Genomic DNA, 23338 nt, shown 5'->3' with positions numbered 1-23338 from the left:
TTACCAATTCATACAAACCTGCTTAAAAAGATCATGGTAGTCATAGTAGCGACATATATCTTTAACTGTCTGAAATGATCACAGAAAATCATTCCGTGTGGGAGCGAGTCTGCTTATTTTGCACATGTCACTTGTATCTGTTTGGACAGTGTGGACAATCACTGTTCAAAGTGTCACCTCTTCATTTGCATACATTTTTCATTTCTGTCTATTTTTTTGAAAATGCCTCAGATCAGATCAGTGGATCTCTTAGCAGTGGTTATGATAGGTAGTGTGACAGGATGACAAAATTCAGCTTTCCTACCTCTGTTGAATCCTTTTTGCCCTTTATTCCTTTAAGTTCTATGTTTGCATTCTGCCTTTTTAATGTGGCTCTTCTGTCTTCCCTCGTGTAGCGGCCTGTAAAGATCATCGCAAGGCTTTGGAGGTGTCGCAGCACTCCGAGGAGATGGGGCTGATCCTCGGTGTGTGCGCCGGAGGCCTGGTAGTGCTCATCCTCCTTCTGGGCGCTGTCATTATCATCATCAAGAAAGGGTAAACAACTTTCCATAGACGTTGTGAACAAAACATGCGTCATTGTGCTTAATCACCCCGCATAGTTTTACCTTTTACGCTTTATTCTCCGGCAGCTCGGTGATCGGCTTTTACTCTTTGCTAGACTTTTGCAAAGGTCACGCTTTCCAAAAGATGGGCAAACAGCTGGCGTGGCGTTGTTTTTCTTTTTCTTATATCGCACCAGAGGGACCAAACAACTCGCATCTGCAGAGCCTGAGTGTGAAGTATTTAATTAAAGGCGGATGCAATTCAATTAGCCACTTAATTACACACCAAACAGACGCCTGACCCTTAAATAAGATGGTAATTGGGAGGGAAAAGGTGTGCTTTTAGAGATTATTAGTCAATGATCCCGCAGGTCTACAGTAAATCATCGACACCTCTGGCTCCGCATTTATTTAGCGGCAGCTAAAGTCTCAAATCGGGCTTCGACGCCCTCGCCTGTTTAAGATAAATTGAATTCTAAAGAGCCAGCCAAAATAGGAGTTAGTCAGAGGCTCCAGCAATCGGTGTTTAAATTGCTGACACAGCGTTCAGGGTAATGGTGAATAATCTTGATTGTGGAAGTCACTTCTAGTCTGCACATTAGCCCGCGTTGCTCTCCTAAGCCACCATGAATTTCACTTTTAGGGAATTGATTATTAAATTTGCTGTGACAGGAAGCCGCGTGGTCTAGTCCTTGAAGTGTAACACTGAGACGTATTCGATTGAAAGAAACACACATTTTTCTGCCCGGCTGTGGTTTAGTCTGTCAGCACCTGCTTGATCCGCTCGCATGTGTCATATGGCCGCCTGCGCAGCTAAACTCATGAGAGGACGGTTTTCATTTTCACTGTAATCAATGCGCTCTGCCCTTAGCTGACATTGCTTTCATCTTACATCTCTTCTTTCTCTTGATTTTTATTTTTTTCCCTTCTTCTCCTGCACTCTTGCCAGAAGGGACTACTACTCTTATTATCCGTAAGTGACTCCACCTCTTTGCTTTTCCATCGTTTTGTGATCCATCATACACGTGCATGTGCGCTTGCTGGCTGTCAATCATGAGTTACAAGAGTGTACCACTCTTTTTTTTTCTTCTCTCAGCAGATCAAAAGTGTACAAGCTTTTTTTTTTTTTCCTACCTAAACATAACTGCAGAGACTCTTGTGGCAATCTCTTCTTAATATTGATTGCCTCTTGATTGTTTTCTCTATCCGTTAACAGGAAACCAGGGAACATGAATAAGACGCCAATTACCTACCGCCAGGAGAAGAGCCATATGGGCTCTATGGAGCGCAGTTTCACAGACCAGAGCACCCTGCAGGAGGATGAAAGAATGGCTCTTTCCTTCATGGATTCACACACTTGCGGCACACGAAGTAAGAGAAGTGCACCGCTGTGACACTCATGCAAGCTTTGCATAGCCCCGAATCTGACATGCATCATCCCTCACTTTGTAATCTTTTTGGCCGTTGCTCGATCGCTCCATAAATATTTCAATCAATTGCAACATGTGAAAAATCTCCTTCAGTATGATTTCATGTCAGCTAGTACCGCCTGAAGCCAACACAGAATCTCACTAGATGGCAAATAAAATAAAAAAAATGATTTGTGATTCTTGTCAGTTTTGTGCTTTCTAATGTTGTCAGCATCACAGAGGAGGAAAGATGGATGTGTTTATCCTAAAGATGCTCGAGATTCTTGTCTGCTTCACACTCTTTCTGAGAAAGAGTTGCCGACGCATCAGCATAAGATCTATTACGAAGACATCTGTATCGAGACGAACTCCATTCAAAACTTCATGCCTGACGTGTATTTGTCATGTATCGGCCTGTAAAGTGCCTTTCTGTGCCGCTAACACATTCACACCAGTATAAACGTGACACGCAAGTGTTAGAAAAAACGATAAATGTTTCAAGCCGTGATGTGTCTGAGTCATTAATGTTTCAGCTCACTCAAACTGTGAATGTGTCTGTGTGCGTCGCTCAGGTGATGCTCGAAGTTCAGTGAATGAGGCCAGCAGCCTGCTGGGAGGCTCCCCGAGGCACCAGTGTGGACGTAAAGGTTCCCCCTACCACACGGGACAGCTCCACCCTGCCGTCAGAGTGGCCGACCTCCTCCAGCACATTAACCAGATGAAGACCGCCGAGGGCTACGGCTTTAAACAGGAATATGAGGTGAAAGGGCGCCGTTGTACTCCTGTTTAACGCTGTGACATTATAAGACAGCATAGACAGCTATTAGTCCTGCACTCTGGCAACATTAAATGAACAGCGGTATAAAGAATGGGTGCTGGTGCACTCATGCTGAGTTATTTAAAATGGAGCTATAACACTTTTCCTACTGTCTTATATGTGCTGTTGCAATGGTAGATGGCCAAAGTTTCAAATAATGAGGTCAAAGTCTATGCAAGTAGTTGCTGTGAGCCAAAAGCTCAGGCTTGGATCGCATCTGTATCCTTTACTTCTTTGGCTAGTTGATGTCAGTGAGAGGAGTTGTCCTTAATATTGTTGTCCTTTACTTGTATGAAAACGTGTTTGCCTTTCCCAAAGAAGAAAGCGCGAGCCAAAACTTCAGAGAGCAATGCTTTTTCAATGAACCCAGCATGAAGTTTGAGTTTCAGCTATGTTAATGCTAAAAGATGGGGCTATTCTGCCTATGAAAGGCAATAATGAGCTATCAGAACTGCGAGCTGAAGGTGTCACTAAACCACTGCTGTCGTATTTAATGGATTTCAATGGTTGCTGCTACAATTTCACTCAAAGTGTAGCCGAATCTGCTCTCTTTCATTCTGCTGACTCTTGAAAGCTTTTTTTATTGGTTAAAGTTGTTAAAAGTGATGCTACAGGGAGGAAATATACGAAAACACAGATGGAGATGAGCTTGTTTTGTTATTTTTAATATTGTGAGATAGTTAACATTTTGTACTTCAGGTGCTTGTTTGGTTCAGTTCCATAATTTATACTTGTTGGGTGTGATCATGATATTGTGAAATTTTGCCTAAAAGTACCACATTTCTGTCCAGTCCTCACTTCAAGATCACTCTCTCATCCAAACTTGGACCGATTCTAGAGCTGCTTCCATTTTCACATTACCCACTTTCGGGCCAAATGCATCGGTGCTTTACAATTATTCAGAGGAGGTCAGGGAGCAAATATTCACTTCTGTGACAAACTGATCGGACTTTTGTATCGAGGAGCATTAGGAGGAAGCACAATCCAGAAAACAAACAGCAATTTTCAAGTTGTTTAGTCCAGAGTTTCCAACCCCTTCGGTGACATTGGAGGCTAGCAATGGGGAGGTATGCTTTTATGTATTTATCTATTTTTTATTTTCAGTCACGGGGCTGTGCTCAATGAATTTGCACCCTGGGGTCAGCGAAGTTCTGCTGTAACGTCCTGAGGCGAACGTTCAATGGAAATGACCTGAGCTGTGGCATGTGCCAGCCAGATTCCAGAGGCACAAGTGCAAGCGGTCATGACGGGACTTTCAGAGCGCAGTCTAAAAATAGAAGTTCCACTGAAATTGGTTCAAGGTACAGGAGAAGATGACCTTGAATTTAGTACATATAGGTGCACTTGTTGATTTTACCTTGTATTTGGTCTTCTCTTCTTAGGGGCACATTGATCGCCCAATTTAATTGTGGTTCCTTCCCTTCCTATAAATAAAAAGTTTAAATATATCATTATCATACCTTTTAAAGATGACAGGTGAAAATACACCTTTCCCTTAAATTACTTACTAAAATGATATTTTCCAAGTTATCTCCAACAGCTCGGAGAACTTGGCTGATAGTGATGTTATCATAATTAGTATTACTAAATATTATTCTTGCATTTTCTGTAGTGTTACGGTGTTACATCCCAACTTGTAACACCTAGTAGTTAAAGGCTTTTTCTTCTGAGGGTTCTGCAGATGTTTCAGTGGCAGATGGAAAGCATTACTTCTTAGACATGTCCTAGTTCTGTCCTGAGGCTCCCCCTCAGCAGGAATGCTTGACTTTAATTGCCAACATTGTTAGGAGGAAGGGTGGAATTGTGCTTGCTTTTGAATGCGCATACAAAAAGCTTCAAACACCAAGGAATTGCACTTGTTCTTTCTTATACACTTTGTTATCTTCTAGTTCCCTTTTTAGTCCACTTGGGATCTGACTGGAGTGGTACCCAGTGGAAAGAAAGAAACAGGTGTGAGATGAGATGACGATATAAATTTGATTTATTCCACAGAAAAGGATCATTGCATCGCAGAAGTGCCTCCCCCCTGACCCTGCAGAATCAGCTGTTTTTGTGCAATAATATTACCATATGTGTTGAAGCCACGTAAAGTTTTGTCTTCACACTATGTCAGTTTTGAATTTTCTGAACTAGAGGCTGTGTAAGTTCATGGGGATGGGCTTAAATTTGGTACATATTAAGTTGTCTTATTTTTTCTAGCATTTCCGAGTACCTCATATGATATTCCTGGATGAAAAATGCAACCAAATCAGTTGTATTTATTTTGCTCACTCCAAAGTTCATGATCTAAAGCGATCACCCATCCACTTTTAGCATCAGTTCCATTTGATCATCACTGTTTCCATAGCAAAACTGCACCTATTTGATGCTCTTCAACAAGCATTGGTTTCCTGGATATTTTATGCATTTCTGGGAAAAGCTTCAGAAAATGAATTTTGGATTATATAACAATGTGGGATAGGTGCCTGTCTTAAACAAACTCATAAAAGCTCTCCTTTGTACCCACATTTTGACACCAGCCTCATCTTTTAGCCATGATTCATGAGTCAGGTGAGAACATTTCTCAGAAGTGACTGATTTTTAAACTGGATTGACCCAAAAGTGTGAGCCGTCTACTGTGGTGATGGGGTGGAAAACAGCAATTTTCAATTGGGTCAGATATTCAGTCCACCATGACTTCACCAGTCCATGTGATATTTGGTAAAGTGTCCAAAGAAACTGGAAATTTCAGAATAGTAAGAAAGCCTATAGGCTGTGATTTCATGTTGTGGATCGGTATTTCTCCGTTTTATTTGTTTGTTTTTGTGCCCAAGGCTAAAAAAGGAGATTGATTTTAAAGTACACATGCATTCACACTTGCAGAAAATAACCTTTATGTCACCTGGAATTATATCAGTGACTTATTAGATTATGTTGACAGCTTGTATACGTACCCTTATTTTCGCACAAGCAAGCAAGGGTTGTTGCTGCCTGTGGTTCAGGTTCTGTGTATTGTTGTTTTGTTTTTATTTTTACAGCAGGAGAAGAGATATTTGTTTATTTCCTGTTAGATGTGAGTTTTTTCTTCCCACTGTCGCCAAGTGCTTGCTAATAAGGGTCGTCTGATTGTTGGGGTTTTCTCTCTACTGCGTTTTTACCTTGAGGCAACTGGTGCTGTGTTATGAAAGTGAATTGAAATCGTTTCCAAATATGTGTTTGGCTTAATTTGCACCATGTTAGCATTGTTTAACTCCTCCCAACAAATGATATACTCATGCTGAAGGCTGCTGAAGTCTGGGTCCAGTTAAAGCCACAAGGTCAGTTTTACAGCAGTTTCTCCTCCCTGTTTTATTTAAAGCTGGTTTTGTATGTTTTACTCCTGACATTTGATTGTACTAATTCAGTAAAGGCAAATTAATATATTTCATGCACTCACAATCATAAATGATACAAAATCCCAACAGACACCTGGACTTGTGTCAGGGCACTCTAGCCACAGCCTCAGTGGAAGATAACTGTGAGCGTAAAGAGGCCATATAGCCTGAATGTTGAAAGTGGGAGACCATCAATCTGAAATCCTCCACATCATCCGCCCTCCTTATCCCACACTGAAATTAATTACCAAGGTTAAAGAGGCTTTTGGATCACACTGTTGTTGTGCATATGAATAATTATCCTCATCTGGGCCCTAGAGATGACCTCAGTCTTGAGGTTAAACATCTCTAGCTCGAGTGAGCCTCATCGTCCACTGCTGGCAGATTTTTTTTTTTGGCGGCGAGGACAGGAAGGGGCTGTCTGGGATCGTTTTGTGTGAGAGGGAGACAATTGAGAAAAGAGAGCTTGCCACCCAGTCACTCAAGCCTCCAAATAACAGTCTCCCTGTTGTGTAGTATTTATGATAGTATTTATCTCCCACTGCTCTGTTATTCTCAGAAGTAATCATTAGACTGTGATGCCTAGATCAATACTGTCATCAGTGATGCCCGGTATATGTTTTCTGTTGGAGCACATCTAACAATACAACGTGTGGATTTGCACTTGCTGTTAGCGACGGGCACAGTTTGGCTCATTTGATTTCTTGTAATTGTCATGAAAATATAGAGTGTGTGTAATTATTTGGAAGCCAGAAGTCTCGACCCCGTCACAGCTCAAACATGGCAATGCTCCATAATGTGCAGCTGAGGGTCCTTACATTATAACAATGGTAATTTTCTATATTTTTCTTATTGAAGAGATGCAAACTAGCTACAAATGTATTTGACTTAACATACATCCAGAGCCTGGTTTAGTGTGTCTTACAGCTTTGTGTCCCATTATTGTCCAGAAACTTTTACGAACTCATTATTGAGTCACATGTTGCACTGGGTGACATGTCTTCTTCTGGAGCTCTGGCCCCAAGGGGCATAAGCTAAATCCAGCTTTGGACACAGCCAGTACGATTCAAGTTGCGGTTCTCATCTTTCAATGGGATTTGTTAACACAAGGAAATGTACAAATCACCAGTTATCCTGTAATGTAGTGTGTAGGGGTTATTAGGTTTTTGTGTCCAGTGATATCAAGGGTCAGCCAATATTCCTCATGGTGTAACGAGTTCAAAACTCATGTGTCGCTGAGATCAAATGCCCTGTTTTCTTTGAACTATTATGATGATAATAATACACAGTCTTACCAATAACGAGCCCGTTTCTATCTCTGCTGTTTTATTTATTTATTCATTTTTTTACATTTTACATTACATATCCTTCTCCTCTAGCTGTGCTTTGCTGTCTCTATCTTTGCCATCTAACGAAGGGCCCAAAACTCTGAATGCCTCTCCCCGATGGAACAATTGTGGCAGAACGTTGAGCTCACAACCTGAGGAAAAGTCCATCTCTGTCACCCGCGGCCTGAAACATTTGCAAAAAAAAAAAGAGAGGGAGAAAACAACTTTTGTCTCTGGTTCATGGTTTCTGCCTCTGGAACTCTGCTTGTAGACTCATTAAACTGTCCCTCACGGGCAAAACACACTCCACTCAAAAAATCAATACACACCTCTTTGTGTGTGTGTTTGTGTTTTTTTCCCCCCTCTGTGCTAAGAGTATGTGTTTTTATGGAGTGTCTCTCTCTATTATGAAGGAAAATGATGAGGAGTATCATATTACACTCCCTCGGCAGGCATAGGTTTTTATTTCCCTGCGGAGTACCTGCGCTCTGTAAAAACACTGATCAAGAATTTACAGTGAGCTGTAAAAAGGGCTTATACGTGTGGCGGTTTCTGTCACCGCCATCGTATTCCCACCGCAGAAACGTACAAGTAAACAGCGGCAGAGCTTTTCTGGGGAATTCAAAACTTTCATTATACCTCTTTGCACCCTGAGGCTGAGGTTAGAAAGAATGATGGACGCATTCAAACACTGATTTGATGTTTAGTTGCAGCTGGGGCTACCAAATTATTATGTTTGTTTAAAGAAAAAAAAAATAGGCAGCTGGTGTTTTTTTTCCTGTCTTTAAATTTTTTTTTTAAACAAACATTGGTCGAGCTTGTTAATTCTGCTGTTTTCTAGTAGAATATTTTCTAGCAGATAAGATTTCTGATTGGATTTTGGCTGTGTGTGTGTGTGTGTGTGTGTGTGTTTGGGGGGGATTATTGTGAAAGTCATCACAGAGAGATCCACAATTCACTCATTGTCATCTTAAAATTATGCGGTTGAAAAATTAATGGGTCAAAGTGACACAAAGATTAATCCAGCACAGTAAGTCTGCCACTGGATTGTTACTGTCATAAAATCTACTGAGACACTGATACAACATCACTATGTTAAAATTAAAAAAATTGATTTATAAGTGTAATAATTTAACAAATAAATGATGTAATCCTCGTGACTTACCCACCCACTGATCTTTGCCAGCGATGGTTTCTAATCAGTCCTTCGTAAGCCTGAGTTGTTTTTCTCTCCTTCACTGTTCTGCCATTCTCTCACAGTTTTTCCTGTATTTTTTCTTCTTCTTTACTTTCCTGCTTCTCTCTTGAGGCAGCAGGAGAGGAAGCAGAGCACTCACACAAGCAGAGAGAGCTCAGAGGTGTAGTGTCAATAAAATAAGGGAGGGAGTAAAGGAAAAGGTGGACAGAGAGAGAAATAGTTGGTTACAAGAACAAGTGATTCAGAGGGAAAGGCAGACCCAGAAATGAAGTGTGTGAAAAGAGGAGGAAAAAGTAGGGAGGAGGGTGTAATCCTGGGCAGGATTTGGCTGGTTCTTGGCTCTCTGCGGGGGGAACTGCATTGTAATCCCCTGCTCAGCATGCAGACTTGGGCAGAGTTTCACAAAATTCCCCAAGTGGCTGCAAACCACTGGGGGTACACTGGTGTGTGCGTATTTTTATTCACAGATCTGAGGGAGCTGTTTGCAAGCTTAATTTAGCCACTGAGTGACTTATGACAACTTGGGCGAGTAAATGCTTGCTGGTGCATCCATGCAGGCAGGCAGATAACGGTGAATGAGATGTGTTAAAGTATAACTAAGAAGCCATCCATGAAGCAGGTGGTAGACAGTTTGTCTGCTTTCACACTGTGATTGGTAAACTGCAGGTACACAAACAGCCAGTATGTCGCACAGCAGTAACCAGCAATGTGAAGTGGATTTATGTGGCAATTTCTATCTCACATAGCAAGTAAGTTATTTTTGTTTTTCTCAGGATTGTAAAAGAGAAACAAGAAAGCCTGTTAAAGGTGTCTCGTGTGCTCTTAATAGCCATGTTACTTTGCTAATGACCTGAGGGTTAAAAGGCACGCTCTTGGTTAAAAAGCAATAACATCCACACTGATGGAGTTGTAAATGTGCTTTTGATAACCAAGCTAGGCTGGAGGTTCACTCACACAAATGAAAATGGACTACTTGTAGTCCCAAAACAAGCTAGCTCCTCTTCATTTCTTATGCTTTCTTTAAAAAGAAAAAGAGATACATAAATATATAAATAAATAAAGTATTCTGCACTATTACAGAAACACACGTAGCTTACTTTCTAAAGCCAAGAACAAAAAGATGCAAGTGTGTTCTTTAGCACTTAGCATGACCTAAAGCTGATTGATTTTGGTTCTGTAAAGTAAGCAGTTGTCTTATTGTCTTACCTTTTTAGTCACATTTTTTTATTTTATTAATTCTGCTTCTCGGGGACATTCTCAAATGTGAAATTTTTTTTATCTCATCCAGCTGGACCGATGAGCTTATCCATCCATCCGTTTACAATTCCTGCTCCGCAGTACTGGTCAGAATGTAATCAACCTTACACACAGTAATCACCTAATGGCTCTGAACTGTGCTCGAGGTCAGGGTCACGTGTTTTTAAAAAAAAAACTCTCCAAGCTTCATATGGACTGCTTTCAGCAGTACCTGCGGTTCCTGCATTATCAGAACCATTAGTAGCTGTAGCCATGACGACAGCATGCATTGTTGTTTACTGTCCCACGCATTTCATGGAAGCATTTCCATCGTGTTATGGTCACCTTTAATTCTAAGGAAACGATTGGTATTTTTTTAATTCACTAGTAATCAAAAACACGAGCGTCTTCATGCACCACATTGCCTGTGGCGGAGTTATTTTCTCTTATTTGGGATTATTTAGAAGCAAATGCGCAAGGTCCATCTGGCCGGAGCCTATATGTGTGATGTTAGGATATTCTCCCCATGTCTGTGTGGGATCATTCGGGTGCTTCATCCCACAGTACAAACACATGCAGTTAGTGGGGTTAGTTTAACGGGATTCTTAGTATGTGAACGTGAGTGTGAATGGTTGTCTCGCTCTCTCTGTGTAACCTACCCAGGGTGTACCCTGCCTCTTTCTCTGTCGCTGCTGGGATAGGCTCCACCCCCCCGCCATCCTGAATTACATAAACGGAACAAGATGGCAAACACACAAGATGATAGATATGATGATATGTATCTCTGACACTCTGAACTGTATGTAACTGACATTATTTCTCTGTGGGGAAAAAAAATTAATTCTTGGATTATTTTGGTTTGCCTCTTGATACTTTCATTGACACAAAAGCTTTAAACCCAGTTCTAAATTGCTGAGGGCTTTAACAAGATTAGCTGCAAATGGGGGGTCCGTGACTTATTAGGGCTCTGGGATCAGATGAGGACTATCTGCGGCTAACATAGATCTTTTCTTTAATTACATATAATGCATAAAACCCCAAACTTCCTAGTGTACAGGAGCTCTCGATCTAAGCTGCTGCTCCTTGTTGACCGCAAGATGCAATCTTCCTTTTCGTCTTGGAAAAACATGAGAAAACTGTGATTAGGAGGTGTTTGATTTTGCTCTTGAAATCTTCAACAAGTGTCGTCTTCATCCGCAGAGCTTCTTTGATGGCTGGGACTGCACAAAGAAAAAAGACAAAACAAAAGGGAGGCATGACACCTTGCTGGGATGTAAGTAATCAGAAAATGTTTAGAAAATCAATAAAAACACAGAAAATGTTGTGACAGTTGTATTTTCAATATTTCTTTGCTCTTTTATTTTTATCTCCCTCAGATGATCGACACAGAGTGAAGCTCCACCCTCTGTTGGGAGACCCCAACTCAGACTACATTAACGCAAACTACATTGACGTAAGTCTGATGCTGCTTTTCTGTTTTTTCCTGTCTTGGTTCAATATGGGACACAAATAGCCTCTGCCGAGTCTCTATCTCTCACACTCTGCAAAGCCTCAGTCCATCTCTCTCATTCCTGTAAGCCCACCAGTCTGCTGCCCCACTTTCACCTGGAGGCTTTCATCTAATCAGACACCGTTCCCGCCAGTGTTTTGCCAAATGCCATGGTTGTCAATTGCCACATTGGATCCCTGACCCAGACTTACCTGTGCCATCACTTTTATTAAAACAGAACAGGATAAATATATTTAATGCTTTGCAGAGTAGATGAACCTTTCTGTACGATGCTACAAATCCCCCTAAATTAAATAGACATCCCTGTCGTCATTCAATCTCTGGATGGGCCGAGCAGAGATGATCCTTTCCACCGTTCACCTCCTGTCACACCACATGCAGTCAACATTTCTCACTTATCATATGAAATACATGTGTATGTTGCTAACGTGTCCCATTCATGTGTTGTCATTCATTACAGCTAGCCGAGGCTATATTTTTTACTGAGAAAACAGAAGTGCGTGTGCTTAGAAGGCAGCAGTTAGTTATTAATAAATGATTTAACCAGGAATGTGGGGGGGAAAAGCAGAAACTTGTGTTTCAGTTTCCCTGTGAATCCTCTGTCATAGTTGTGACACTGCTGTTCGTTTGAGAAATGTCAAGGGAAGTCTGGCAATCTAGATCTTGCAAAATTTATTTTGCACACCTCTCAGTGGGACTACTGTAAGTATGGCAGACTGTAAAACAAAAGAATAAAAGAGAGAAGTGCTTATGTACACCCAACTCCATTTGAGGATGGTTAGAGTTTAAATAATTCTTCTTTTTTTAGGATAACAGTCTGCCAGACATTTATAAAAGATATACATTAAAGACAAATTATGTCATTTTTAGTTCCTCACATTGACTTGATTTTGGGTGAATTCTACCTTTTGGCCAAATCGTATCATTAAATGTTTGACACTCTGTACAGAAAGGCCAGTGGTGAGATGCTTTTAGAGAGTTCATTACAATGAGAGGGCATTAAAAACCTGGCCTGCTGTTAGGCTGTAGTTATTGTGAGGGTCTCCATTAGCGTTGAGGGCACAGACATGCGGGCATTAGAGGGAAAACACCACTCAGCAGCCACTACAGTGTCAGTGTCAGTGATGTTACTCCCTGACCCAGCGAGATGAATTGTAAGTACTCAGCCGCAGTGGAGCATATTTTGGACAGCCTGTGATTATTTCACCAGAGGTTAAATGGAAAAGTTTTTCCTCCCTCTGAAACATTATCGTGCTTTCAGAGCAGAGGGGACAAAGTGCTGGATCTCTGTTTTCTCTCTTTGTCGCTTAATGACTGGTTATTTGCATTTTCTTTCTGATGTGTACAGAACTTTGCATATCTGAACCAGCTTCTTGTAGCATTTGCAGACCAGAGAGAGCAGAGCAGTGCTTAATGGCTGTTGCTACTTTGCATTTTATCTGCATCAAGAGTTTTGGGGTGTTCGTGACAGTAAACAAACACACATTTACAATATTTATTTAAATTCTTAAACTCTAAAACAGATGACATTTACCCAGCAAAGAAATTGAACCTAATGTCTCCATGGGCTCACCTCATAACTGGGCTCAACAGGCTCCTCCCACTTCAGGAAGATACTCTTACACCATTACACTCTTTATCCATGCTGGGTTAATCTATGTAAATATTGTAAATAACAAATAGCAGTAATATCTTGTTGTTCTATGCATAAGAAGGCCCTAAAAATACAAAGATTTTCTCAGTTTTTGCTTTAAATTTCTACTTTTTTCGTCCAAATTTAAATCTGTTCACTTGCTTTTCACACAGTGTTGTTGGGCAGTGTTCACGCAGAAAAAAAGGTGATAAGTTAATCAATAGGAGATTAGCAAAAGCTGAATCTGCGGGTGCTTCAGGATTAACTATGATTACACTGCGCTTCGTGTGATTAACCCTCTCTTCCCATCCTCATGACGATTGCATACGCAGCCAACAATGTGCGCCAAATCCTACGAGTATGGCTAGCTGGGATACGCAGACAAGGAGGACACTCATCTGTCATGCGAGTGTTGAGATATGCATGCATATGCAATTCTGTAGTGACAGGCAGTGCAGAGAGGGCCTTTGTTGTTGTTTGAAAAAGTGACAGACAGTGGTGTAATGTTAAATCCTTAAAAGCAGTACAACTCCTTTTCAGACATGGGATATGTTACACTTTTGGGCTTTATCTGCCTGTTAAAGTGACAGCATTGTGTTATAAAGATCTAATTCCCCTTTATGTTACTGTTTCTTATGGCTTCAGCATGTGCAAGGCTGTCTTACATTCAAACATTAAGGCAACGAGTGCATCGTGCTGGTAAACGAGTATTATTTCTGAATGAAAAGAAAAAATGTTTTTAAGTTCATGCTGTTTATACTTTTACAAGGATTCTGTGACGATCTGAGCAATTTATAAAGATGTAGTCATAATCTTATAGTACCTATCTGGTGATGTGATGTGAGGTCCAGGGTTTCCATTTGGATATGACGATGACACGATCAGACGCTTTCAGATTAACAGGACGGGAGTGCATGTCTGAATGACTTTCTAGCTTTCATCTGGACTCAAGACTGCCTCCTGGTAATGAACTCTGGCACGGATAGTAGCGTCGTGCATGTGCACGTTGTGCAATGTTCACACTTACCAAACAGTGGACAGCACCTTGATAGCAACACTCGCAGGCTTTTACAAGGTCTGATCAAACTGAACTTAGTCATCACATATTCTAACTAAAGCAAACATGCTTTTTTAGTGTTTAAATCTTAATAAATTATACTAAGTCTGCCTTTGTGCCTCAGTGAGATTTTATGAATTTAAATCTGTAAAAAGGTTTTTAGTGTGTATATTACAGTGAAATTAGAGGAAGCCCTTATTTGATATTACTTGAGTCATTTTCAGTTCTGTTGTAAGCTCGACTGTATAAAGGAAAACTTCAATATGGGCTAATTTAAATGAAAACTACTCGCTTGCTGTGAATCATGACACTTTTTTTATTGTTCTTGTTGTTTTGGTTCTGGCTCAGCCCATTCACTTCCCACAAATAAAGCTTTTTTAATGATCAAGCCTAAGAAATAAAGTATGAACCAATCTTGTTTGCATTTGAAAATATCTCTCTTACAATGGTATAGTTGTCTGTTTTCTAGAAATGGTCTGTCGCGGGTGGTGGTTGAAAATTGTCCCAAGGGGCACACAAGAAACTGAGACTGCTGTAGAGTCAAATTAGGTTATTTCTGTAGCTTAATTTGAACAGCCTCAGTTAACCAGAGTGCTGTAAAAGCTATATAAAATATACACTTTATGGAACAGTCACTAATTAAACACACTAGAAGTCAAATAAAACAGGTAAATAAGGCTGTTTTTGTATGAAAAATAAGATTCCTCGCTCAACTAGACCCAAAAGCAAGGGAGAAAAAATAGGTTATTCAAAGTGTTTTCAAATGATAGAGACACTGTGCAGCTCTTATGTAAGAAGGTAAGTTGTTCCAAAGATTAGGAGCCACCACTGAAAAGACTCTGCTTCAAAGTCTGGATCTCAGAATGTCCAAGAGGAGTTGGTTCGTAGACCTCGGTGCGCTGGTTGGATTGTACGGTTTCAAAAGTCCTGTTAGGTAAGGCGTGCACCAATAAGCTTTAAAGTGATAAATATTAAGCATAATTAGCTCCGGCCTAACGGGAGAATGCTTTTTCCTTTTCTTTTTTCCTCATTGCAAATCGGTAGCACAGCTGTACTCGGCTTTGTTCATGAACTGACTGCCAAAGACTAAAAGTTAAAAAATGAAAAGAATTTTTGAGTGTGGTATCGAAATCTTGTGGCTAAATAAGTAACTAACACACCACATTCCGTTGTTAAGTGTTATATGCAGTGCATGAGTTAAAGCAAATGCAGAATAAAGAAGACATCATCTGGTTATGCAGAATAACTGCAGGACTACCGCCCTGTTTAACTGTGCATCATGAATTTGCCAACGAGAGCAAAATGCTAAATAAGCAGAGTACTAATATAAGCTTGCTAGCTGCTTTGAATTTGCGAGATGCAATGAAAATACTGTTTGCATAATTTTAAAGCCAAATTCAAAAGGAAAGAAAACACAAATTTGAACAAAAACACAACTGAGAGATAAGAGAGTTGATCAAACATGATTGGCCTTAGGTCACTGATTCACACAAAGTCATTGCGCTAACACACGATGAAGCTAATTCTTGCTGTTCTCTCATCAACACCTATGCACACGCAGGCTTCCCTGCTGTCTCTAACCATACCTCCTAAAGCTTCTTTCATTAACTAGCCTATATGTCTTCTTTTCTACTTCCCACCTCACTTCCTCGACCTCGGACCCTGTAGATTCGGATTAACAGGGAAGTAAGTACTTAACTGCTCGTTCTTCTGCCTGCCATTGCTCTATTTCCCCTTTCCCTCTACCCCCTTCCCCCTTACTCTTTCCACTGTCCTCTATCCACAAATGCTCAAAGGTCAGGGTGTATCAGGTTAGTGCGCATTAAACCAATCAAATGCAAAAGAAATGCCCTTTTTAGCTCATGATTTTAAATGAACACAAAGAGATGTGTCCTCTCTCTGGATGGAGGATCTTCGGTTGTTATGGCAACCGTCTCATATGGAGAAAGCTTGGCATTCATGCTGATAGAGTTTGGCCAGGGCCTGAGAAATTGTGGATAGCAGGCCTCACAGCACTGGTCATCCATCTCCATTTCAAACATGTCCACATTTATCTGAGTGGATGCGATTCAGTTTAGCAATCCGTCAGCAATGTGGATGGACTCAAAATATTACGAAGATGCCCTCTGCAAAAAGATAAAAAAATAGTGTTATCAACATGGATTGCCTCATCATACTGATTTGATGAGAGCCTGTGGGCTTGGCAGTCTTCTCAGATTATTCCTGACCTGCCTTCTCCCCCTCCACGGACTCCTGTAAGTTAAGTAATTGCAGCATCAATTATCATTCCAGCTGCTCCTCTCAGCAAACAGGGAACCATCTATGCAGTTTTCTGGCTGATGTTTTCATACAATCTCAAGGCAGTTGTCTCCTTTCGTTTAAAAGGTTAGCTAAGCAGTGCTTATTTCCAGGAGGACCTCCTTTGAACAGTTTGCTCATCCTGAAAAGGGTTTATGCTTCAAAGTCCCTCAGGTGGTCTTTGTCATGTTTATCCCCCTCAAGGCTGTAGAGGTGACATCTCATTGTTCATTCATATTCAACCCATACTCGCCATATGAAAATGTCTGTCATCTATATCAAATGTTGTCACATCCTTTGATATAAAGGTTTTCAGAAAACTTTGCTGTGTACTTTTGATTTTCTTCTTGAAGACTGCTGGTGTCGTGCATTGATGTGTAACGTGTGCAAGACACGGATCCAGCTGTATGGCTTGTGACAAGTGGAAGAATTTCAGGATGAAATTTCCTCTTGGGTTGCTAATTCGTCGCCCAGTGCATATAGCATCTCCAACGAAAATTGATTTATTTTTATGAGTAGGCACTCCGAGGCAGAGATGGCTAAATAAACCGGACACCTGAAATTTAGAAATGCACACCTGTAGGTTCTTTATCATATCTTTTTAGGCATTGTTTGCTTAGCTAGCCTGACAAGCTGAATAAATAGCTTATTTTAGGGATGTCAGCAGTTTTTCAAGAAACTGCGCTTGTTCGTCACGTGTCTGCGCAGTCAACGAGGGTTGGACTCATCTCAAGGGGGGATGAGTCGGACTACAGAGATGAGGTCAACAGACTGACTGAGTGGTGTTCAGTTAACAACCTCCAACTGAACACCACGAAAACTAAAGAACTTATCTTGGACTTCAGGAAGGGCAGAGCAGACCCGGCCCCACTTTACATTCACGGGAGCTGTGTGGAGAGGGTACACTCCATGAGGTTTCTGGGCGTGCAGATATCTGATGACCTCTCCTGGACTGCAAATACTACAGCGGTGGTTAAAAAGGCCCAGCAGCGTCTCCACTTTCTGAGAGTGCTCAGGAGGAACAACCTGGAGGAGAGGCTGCTGGTGACATTTTACAGAGCCACCATAGAGAGCATCCTAACGTACGGCATAACAACATGGTATGCAGGGTGCTCAGCTGCAGACAGGAAAGTACTGCAGAGGGTCATCAACACAGCCCAGAAGATCACTGGCTGCTCTCTGCCCAGCCTGGAGGTCACTGCAAACTCTCGGTACCTCAGCAGAGCTGGCAATATCATCAAGGACCACTCTCACCCCAGCAACCAACTGTTTGAACTATTACCGTCAGGCCGACGGTACAGGTCACATAAAACCAGGACAAACAGATTCAGGGATAGCTTCTTTCCCAGAGCTATCACCGTAGTAAATAAGCACAAAAACAATTGAACCTATTCCATACCGTCACTGTCATTATATTAATGCTGCTATCCTGTATATATTGTACATACTATTGTTTGAGTACTTACGATTGTTTTTTTTGTACTTTTTATATTTTACATTTATATTTATTATTGAAACTTGCACCAAGGGAGTGGCACTCCAATTTCGTTGTACTCTGTACAATGACAATAAAGGCTATTCAATTCTATTCTAAAGAGGCGGTCTGGAGGCGTCAATAGGTTAGACAGCAATGACGAATTAGACAGAAACCAGGCTTTACAGAGGGGAATGTAGGGAACAAGGGAAGGAAGAGGGAAGCACAGAGAGAGAGAGACACCCATACAGCTGTGCCTATGGTGCAGATCGCTTACTCAGCATGTCATCCCTCTTCTCTGTTTCAGGGCTACCATCGATCCAACCACTTCATCGCCACTCAGGGTGAGTATCCCGGCAAGGCTGTGGTGTGTAATTGTGTGTGCGGGAATTCAGTACAGCGAGTACCTTTTGTTGAAGTTTAATAAATTGAAGATGATCCAGCCAACGATCCTACTCATGCACAGTCCCTTGCCAAAACCATCTCTCTGCCAATTTCAAAGGTGATAGTGTGACTATCAAACCGTGGAGCCTGTGTTAGGGAAGTCACTGAATAAATTATGAGTAGAGTTGAATAATTAAACACATTAATTATAGCTTCTTAGCCTCTGTGACATGTGGAGCGATGTGTTCATTGTCACGCAGAGAACCTTTAGTTCAGTTGCTGTCGCTCAAACGCACTTTTGCTTCAGATGGTCACTTGGGATCTGCAGGAATATGAGCGTTCCCTCTTAGGAGGAGCAAGTTTCTAGGGAGCTCCTATCACAGAATCCCTAAGGGTCTGCTCATCCTCTGCCCGCACCTCCTTTCCCTCCTGTTAAACAGATAGAGGCAGATGAAACGTAAAGGAAAGAAAGAAGATGTCAGCTGCACTTTCCTGTTTCAGAGCTTTTTCTTCCTACGTGATCCCCGTTTTTAAAGCTGTTTTTCACTTCCTAAACGTCTCCTGCTCAGATCCTGGTGAGTGACTGGCGGTCCCCCAGGCTTTCATCATCAGCTACTGCTGTTGTTTTGTCACCCATTGCCTCTTACTTCTGCCTGCCTGGAATTTCCAATAACTTTATTGATGGCACAATCTCGAAAGATCAGTACCCTTCCATCTGAGAAAGGACACTTAGGTCGCAATAATACAAAATTTCACAGCAGAAACTCCGTTATTGAGAGGGCAGGCTTTGATGCTGCCGTTTTTGTCTCTTTCTCTGTTATTTCTTCCCTATTCCCACTAGGTCCTAAGCAGGAGACTCTCTATGATTTTTGGAGGATGGTGTGGCAGGAAAATTGCTTCAGCATCGTCATGATCACTAAGCTGGTGGAGGTTGGCAGGGTAAGTGATGTACACTCTCCTTTTCCTCCCCCGTCCCTGTCACCAATCAGTGTTCAGAAAAAGACCACATTTATCATGAGGGGACTTTTTGGTGTCAATATGAAAGGCGTTTTATGCGTTTGCAACCCTGCTCTGCATGGAAACTCCAGCCTAAAGGCCGTTATGGTTTATTGATGATGTGATACCACAAGCATGTGAAAGGAGCAATTAAACACTTTTGATGAAAGTGGACAAGAGAAGATCAACACTACTTTCATTTCTGTGCGCCGTGCTCCAGGCAGCGGTGAGTTAGCACTGACTGGAAAAAAACGAGTACTGCAGAAAGATAATATCTGGTGAACTGGAAGCTTTTTGGACAGATTAAACTAAATGTATGGTAAATGACTAGTTTTAGAGGTGCTGACCTGCAGACTTTGTTAGCTTACGCTACAGTCGCACGGGAGACAAAACTACTGGAGCCGAGTGCAACGTTGCCCTTTTGAAATGGTTGCTTTGGAGACAGGGGCCAGTGCTTCAACCACTGGCAGTCACTCGCCATCATCAAAGTGGCTTTGCTGCGTCAAGACGATAAAATGGCAGGCTCAGTTTGCAAATAAATGGGGGGAAGTTGGCAATTACATGCAGTATATTTGTTTTAATATGGCAATTAACTGTGATACGTCAACACAAATACAAATCTGTTCCCTCCAATATACACAGAAAGTCACATTAAAGACAAATTCAGTTAATTACATTCAGATTGAGTCACAACTTCATAACTGAAACAGAAACTCCTCCACACATAGGTAGTTGCTGCTGGATGGTGATTTAAGTGGAGAATAACATCCTTGACAACCTTGCTTTTATATGGTAAATGGACTGGTCTTTAAATAGCACTTTGCTGCTCTACCTAAGCACTCAAAGCGCTTTATACAACTTGCTGACAATCACAAACAATTGAAGACCAACTAGGGGTCAGTGTCTTGACGTAGGATATTTGGCATATCCTGGAGCAACCAGGGATTGCACCACCAACCTTCTGATTAGTAGAGGACCTGCTCTACCTGAGAGAGAGAGAGAGAGATCATTATCTGGACGTGTAACCAGAATACAATCAGCTGAACTTCATCCCCTACTGCTGAGAAGCACAGATTGACTTAGATTGATTGCAACATGTTGGCAATCTGTCTGTATTTATAAATTCTATGCCAGTTATCTGCAAACTTTCACCGATGTATCTGAGATTGATTGCAGTCAGTTCAATTCGCACAATGAGTGTTTGGAGACACGTTGCCTCCCACCCGGTGACCCCTGCAATTGCCTTGTGATTGAAAGCGGTTGGTCAGAAGTCGAGGGTGTTGCGGCTCAACCTTTGGGCAACCAGTTGGTCGCTGTTACAAGTTGTAACAGGTCACTGAATGCAACAAAGGTTCAGTGAAATCTTTGTGCAGCCACCATTCTTGTTTGCTTTGTTTTCTTTCCTAATCACAAGGACATTGCCGTCCTATTTTTACTCTGTCGTGACTCAGCCTTTGTTTGGACAGTACCAGGCAAATTGTTTCCTTCCTTTTATGTCATTAAGCCAGCCATCTGCTTCTGGTAGATTTATTTAAAGATTCTGGTGGATTTATTTAAACTGCCTGTATTTAACACACATGCAGTTTATTGTGCGATTTCATGCCAAGCTAATGCTGCAAAACACCAAAAGAGAATATTTCCCTGCTTATCTGGCTTGGTGATAGCAACTTACTGTATCCTATCATAATTGTCTCATTTACCTCCTAACCAGTTAGACAGGGAGGTTATTTTATTGATCCCTCATTTAGCCTGCTGCTGTGTTACAGCAGCATAGTATAGTCTACAATAAACAATAAATTAACAGCAAAGTTGTGCCACAGGCACCTAGTAAGGGTCATTATGGGAGAGTTCAAACATTGATACAGACAACAGTGATAACAACAAAAGAAAAGCTAAAATGAGGTTAGTTAAAAAAAGCCTGACATTGTGTAAGGGTGGTGCAGATTGCATTAATCAATAATATGTACACTATAAATCTAGGAAAAACAGCTGCATGACGGTTCAAGGGTAAATTATTAAATGTCTTAAGCTGCAGTCAGACAGTTATATTTACTTTTTCAGATTGCTGTTATGCATTTTCAAAAATAAAGGAAGTTTCAAGATGTGTCTTAGAAATCTTCAGATAAAGTGTGCAGTTTACTGATGTTATTGTGTTGTAGTGTTTGCTTTATTCTGAAGCCGAGTGCACCCACGGCTTTTTTTCTGCCTCAGAGACGACTTCTATTGCTCCAACACTGGGCTGGTTCTGTTAGCTAGCGGGCAGCTGGGATGAATATAAGGATACTTTGTAAACACACATCAACAGCAACTTGTTGCTTTTAGTAAGTTAATTTTAATTTGTAGCTTTGGCTGACCGCACATCTGACAGAAACAATATATTTAAAGTATTGCCCAAGGATGGACCAAAAGTCCTATTGAATTTTACTTTTATAAATGAACTCAGTCAATTCCTTGCCAAAACTGTTTAAAGATGGCTTTAACTTTCTGTACCATGTTCAGAAATCATCACAAACCTGTCTCTGTGTGCTACTGTGGAGTTTTTTGGTGAATGCATGCATTTCAAACATCATGAAACTGCAATTCTTGCAAATGCATATATACAGTATCTTTGCTAGAGCTGCTGTCTGTGAACACGCTCTGCTTGCTATACTTAAGCAGTATTATTTTCTACCCTACATAAACATAGTTACTTTAAATCCCACCTTAAATATTCCAGCCTTTTCATTCGAGCCGGGAGAAACATATACTGTGGCGGATGGTGAAAATCACACAGTAGTCGTTTGTCCAGTTTGGAGAAGTGGTCTGTGTGGCTGAATCCAAATAACACATCCATTAAATTAAAAAGAATTGCCTCCATTGTACTGGGTGGTGGTACAATAAAAAGATTACTGCCCTGCTGTTCAGTATGTGATTATTGTGTTGTTCTTCTCTTTACTCTCTAAGATAAGATATCTGCAAAGGAACAGGTTGTTATTTTTTTCTTCCACATCATTTGAAGTGTGGACCCCCCCCCCCCCCCAAAAAAACCCCATTTTTTTTAATAAATAAATAAATAATTTTTTTTTAACTTGTTAAATTTCACATCATTATATTTCTGTTCTCGTTAAACCATGAAATTGAGTACTTCATGTTTATTATTATCATCTCATTATTTTGAATAGTGTTCATGCATTTTACAATTATCTCCTTTACTTTGGAATGAATTGTTGAAAATGGCTTGGTTGTGTTTTTAAAGAGTAGTATTTTATTATGCGCTCTCTCTAAATGCAGTGCTTTCATTTCAAATGTCGCAGGAAGGATTTTAGTCCCTAGAAACCCAATACTGACACGAGGAAACATGCTAGGGGGGCTCTTAGATTTATCTAACAAACCCTAACTTAAGCCTTCAGACCATTACTCTTCATTTTAGGAAGTAAAGATGACTGAGCCTCCAGTGTCTTTTGTGAAAAGATTTGAGAAAGATCTTATACATCCAATGATCTTTTGCTTGAGTTAGCGCTGCCTGTCAGTGGGAATTCAGCAGAGAGCCGTCGGTTCATGATGGAGTCTATAAATGCATGGCTTGTGCACAAAACCATAAACCAACCCGCTTAATCCACTCAATAAAAGTGTGGGTAGTGATTTCACGCAACACAGTGAGCCATTTGTTAACATGCTGATAGTATATAAAAGGAGAAAAAGAAGTTTAAAACTTAAAAAATAGATTGTGTCTTGACTATTCTCTGTCTGCAGACTGACTACTCTCACGTTTTCTACAGTTTTGCAGTTCTGAATATTGTTTAAAACTTCGCCTTCGCGTTTTTGAAACAGGTGAAATGCTGCAAATATTGGCCAGAGGACACCGAGATGTATGGTGACATCAAAATCACTCTTCTTAAGACAGAGACACTCGCTGAATACACAGTTCGCACCTTTGCTGTGGAGAGGGTGAGTTTTGCATTTCTTTATATTCTCAGTTTGTGATTGCTCTTTCCTGGTAGAACATCATCTGTGATTACTCGTAAACACATTCCTTTTATCTTGTTCTGTTTTTGCTTCATCTCTTTCTGTGATTCACCAATGTAAACACAACTTAATCATGTTACCTGGCGAAGCAGGAATTT

At 41.0% G+C, this 23338-nt stretch overlaps 1 protein-coding gene across 4 annotated transcripts in view; it reads left to right on the top strand.

Annotated features, from left to right (window-relative positions):
• ptprub (protein tyrosine phosphatase receptor type Ub) overlaps positions 1 to 23338 on the top strand; it is a 203580-nt gene that overhangs the window by 158974 nt on the left and 21268 nt on the right. The window contains exons 14-23 of one of the 4 annotated variants that reach the window (XM_086310940.1): positions 396 to 534; positions 1492 to 1515; positions 1759 to 1913; positions 2524 to 2711; positions 11084 to 11156; positions 11260 to 11336; positions 15752 to 15769; positions 18163 to 18199; positions 19081 to 19178; positions 23046 to 23162. In XM_086310940.1, coding sequence (XP_086167066.1) covers positions 396 to 534; positions 1492 to 1515; positions 1759 to 1913; positions 2524 to 2711; positions 11084 to 11156; positions 11260 to 11336; positions 15752 to 15769; positions 18163 to 18199; positions 19081 to 19178; positions 23046 to 23162 — 926 coding nt within the window. The remainder of the gene's footprint in view (positions 1 to 395; positions 535 to 1491; positions 1516 to 1758; positions 1914 to 2523; positions 2712 to 11083; positions 11157 to 11259; positions 11337 to 15751; positions 15770 to 18162; positions 18200 to 19080; positions 19179 to 23045; positions 23163 to 23338) is intronic. The other 3 variants (XM_086310942.1, XM_086310941.1, XM_086310943.1) reach the window with 3 other exon arrangements.

The sequence above is a fragment of the Aulonocara sp. 'chitande type north' Nkhata Bay genome, linkage group LG11 (genome assembly GCF_057382095.1).
Source record: "Aulonocara sp. 'chitande type north' Nkhata Bay isolate Kocher_YH1m ecotype deep benthic linkage group LG11, A_spYH_male_GT1.1, whole genome shotgun sequence".
Classification (NCBI taxonomy): Eukaryota; Metazoa; Chordata; class Actinopteri; order Cichliformes; family Cichlidae; genus Aulonocara; species Aulonocara sp. 'chitande type north' Nkhata Bay.
Note: the sequence above shows the minus strand (reverse complement) of the source record. Positions and strands in the feature narration are given on the sequence as shown.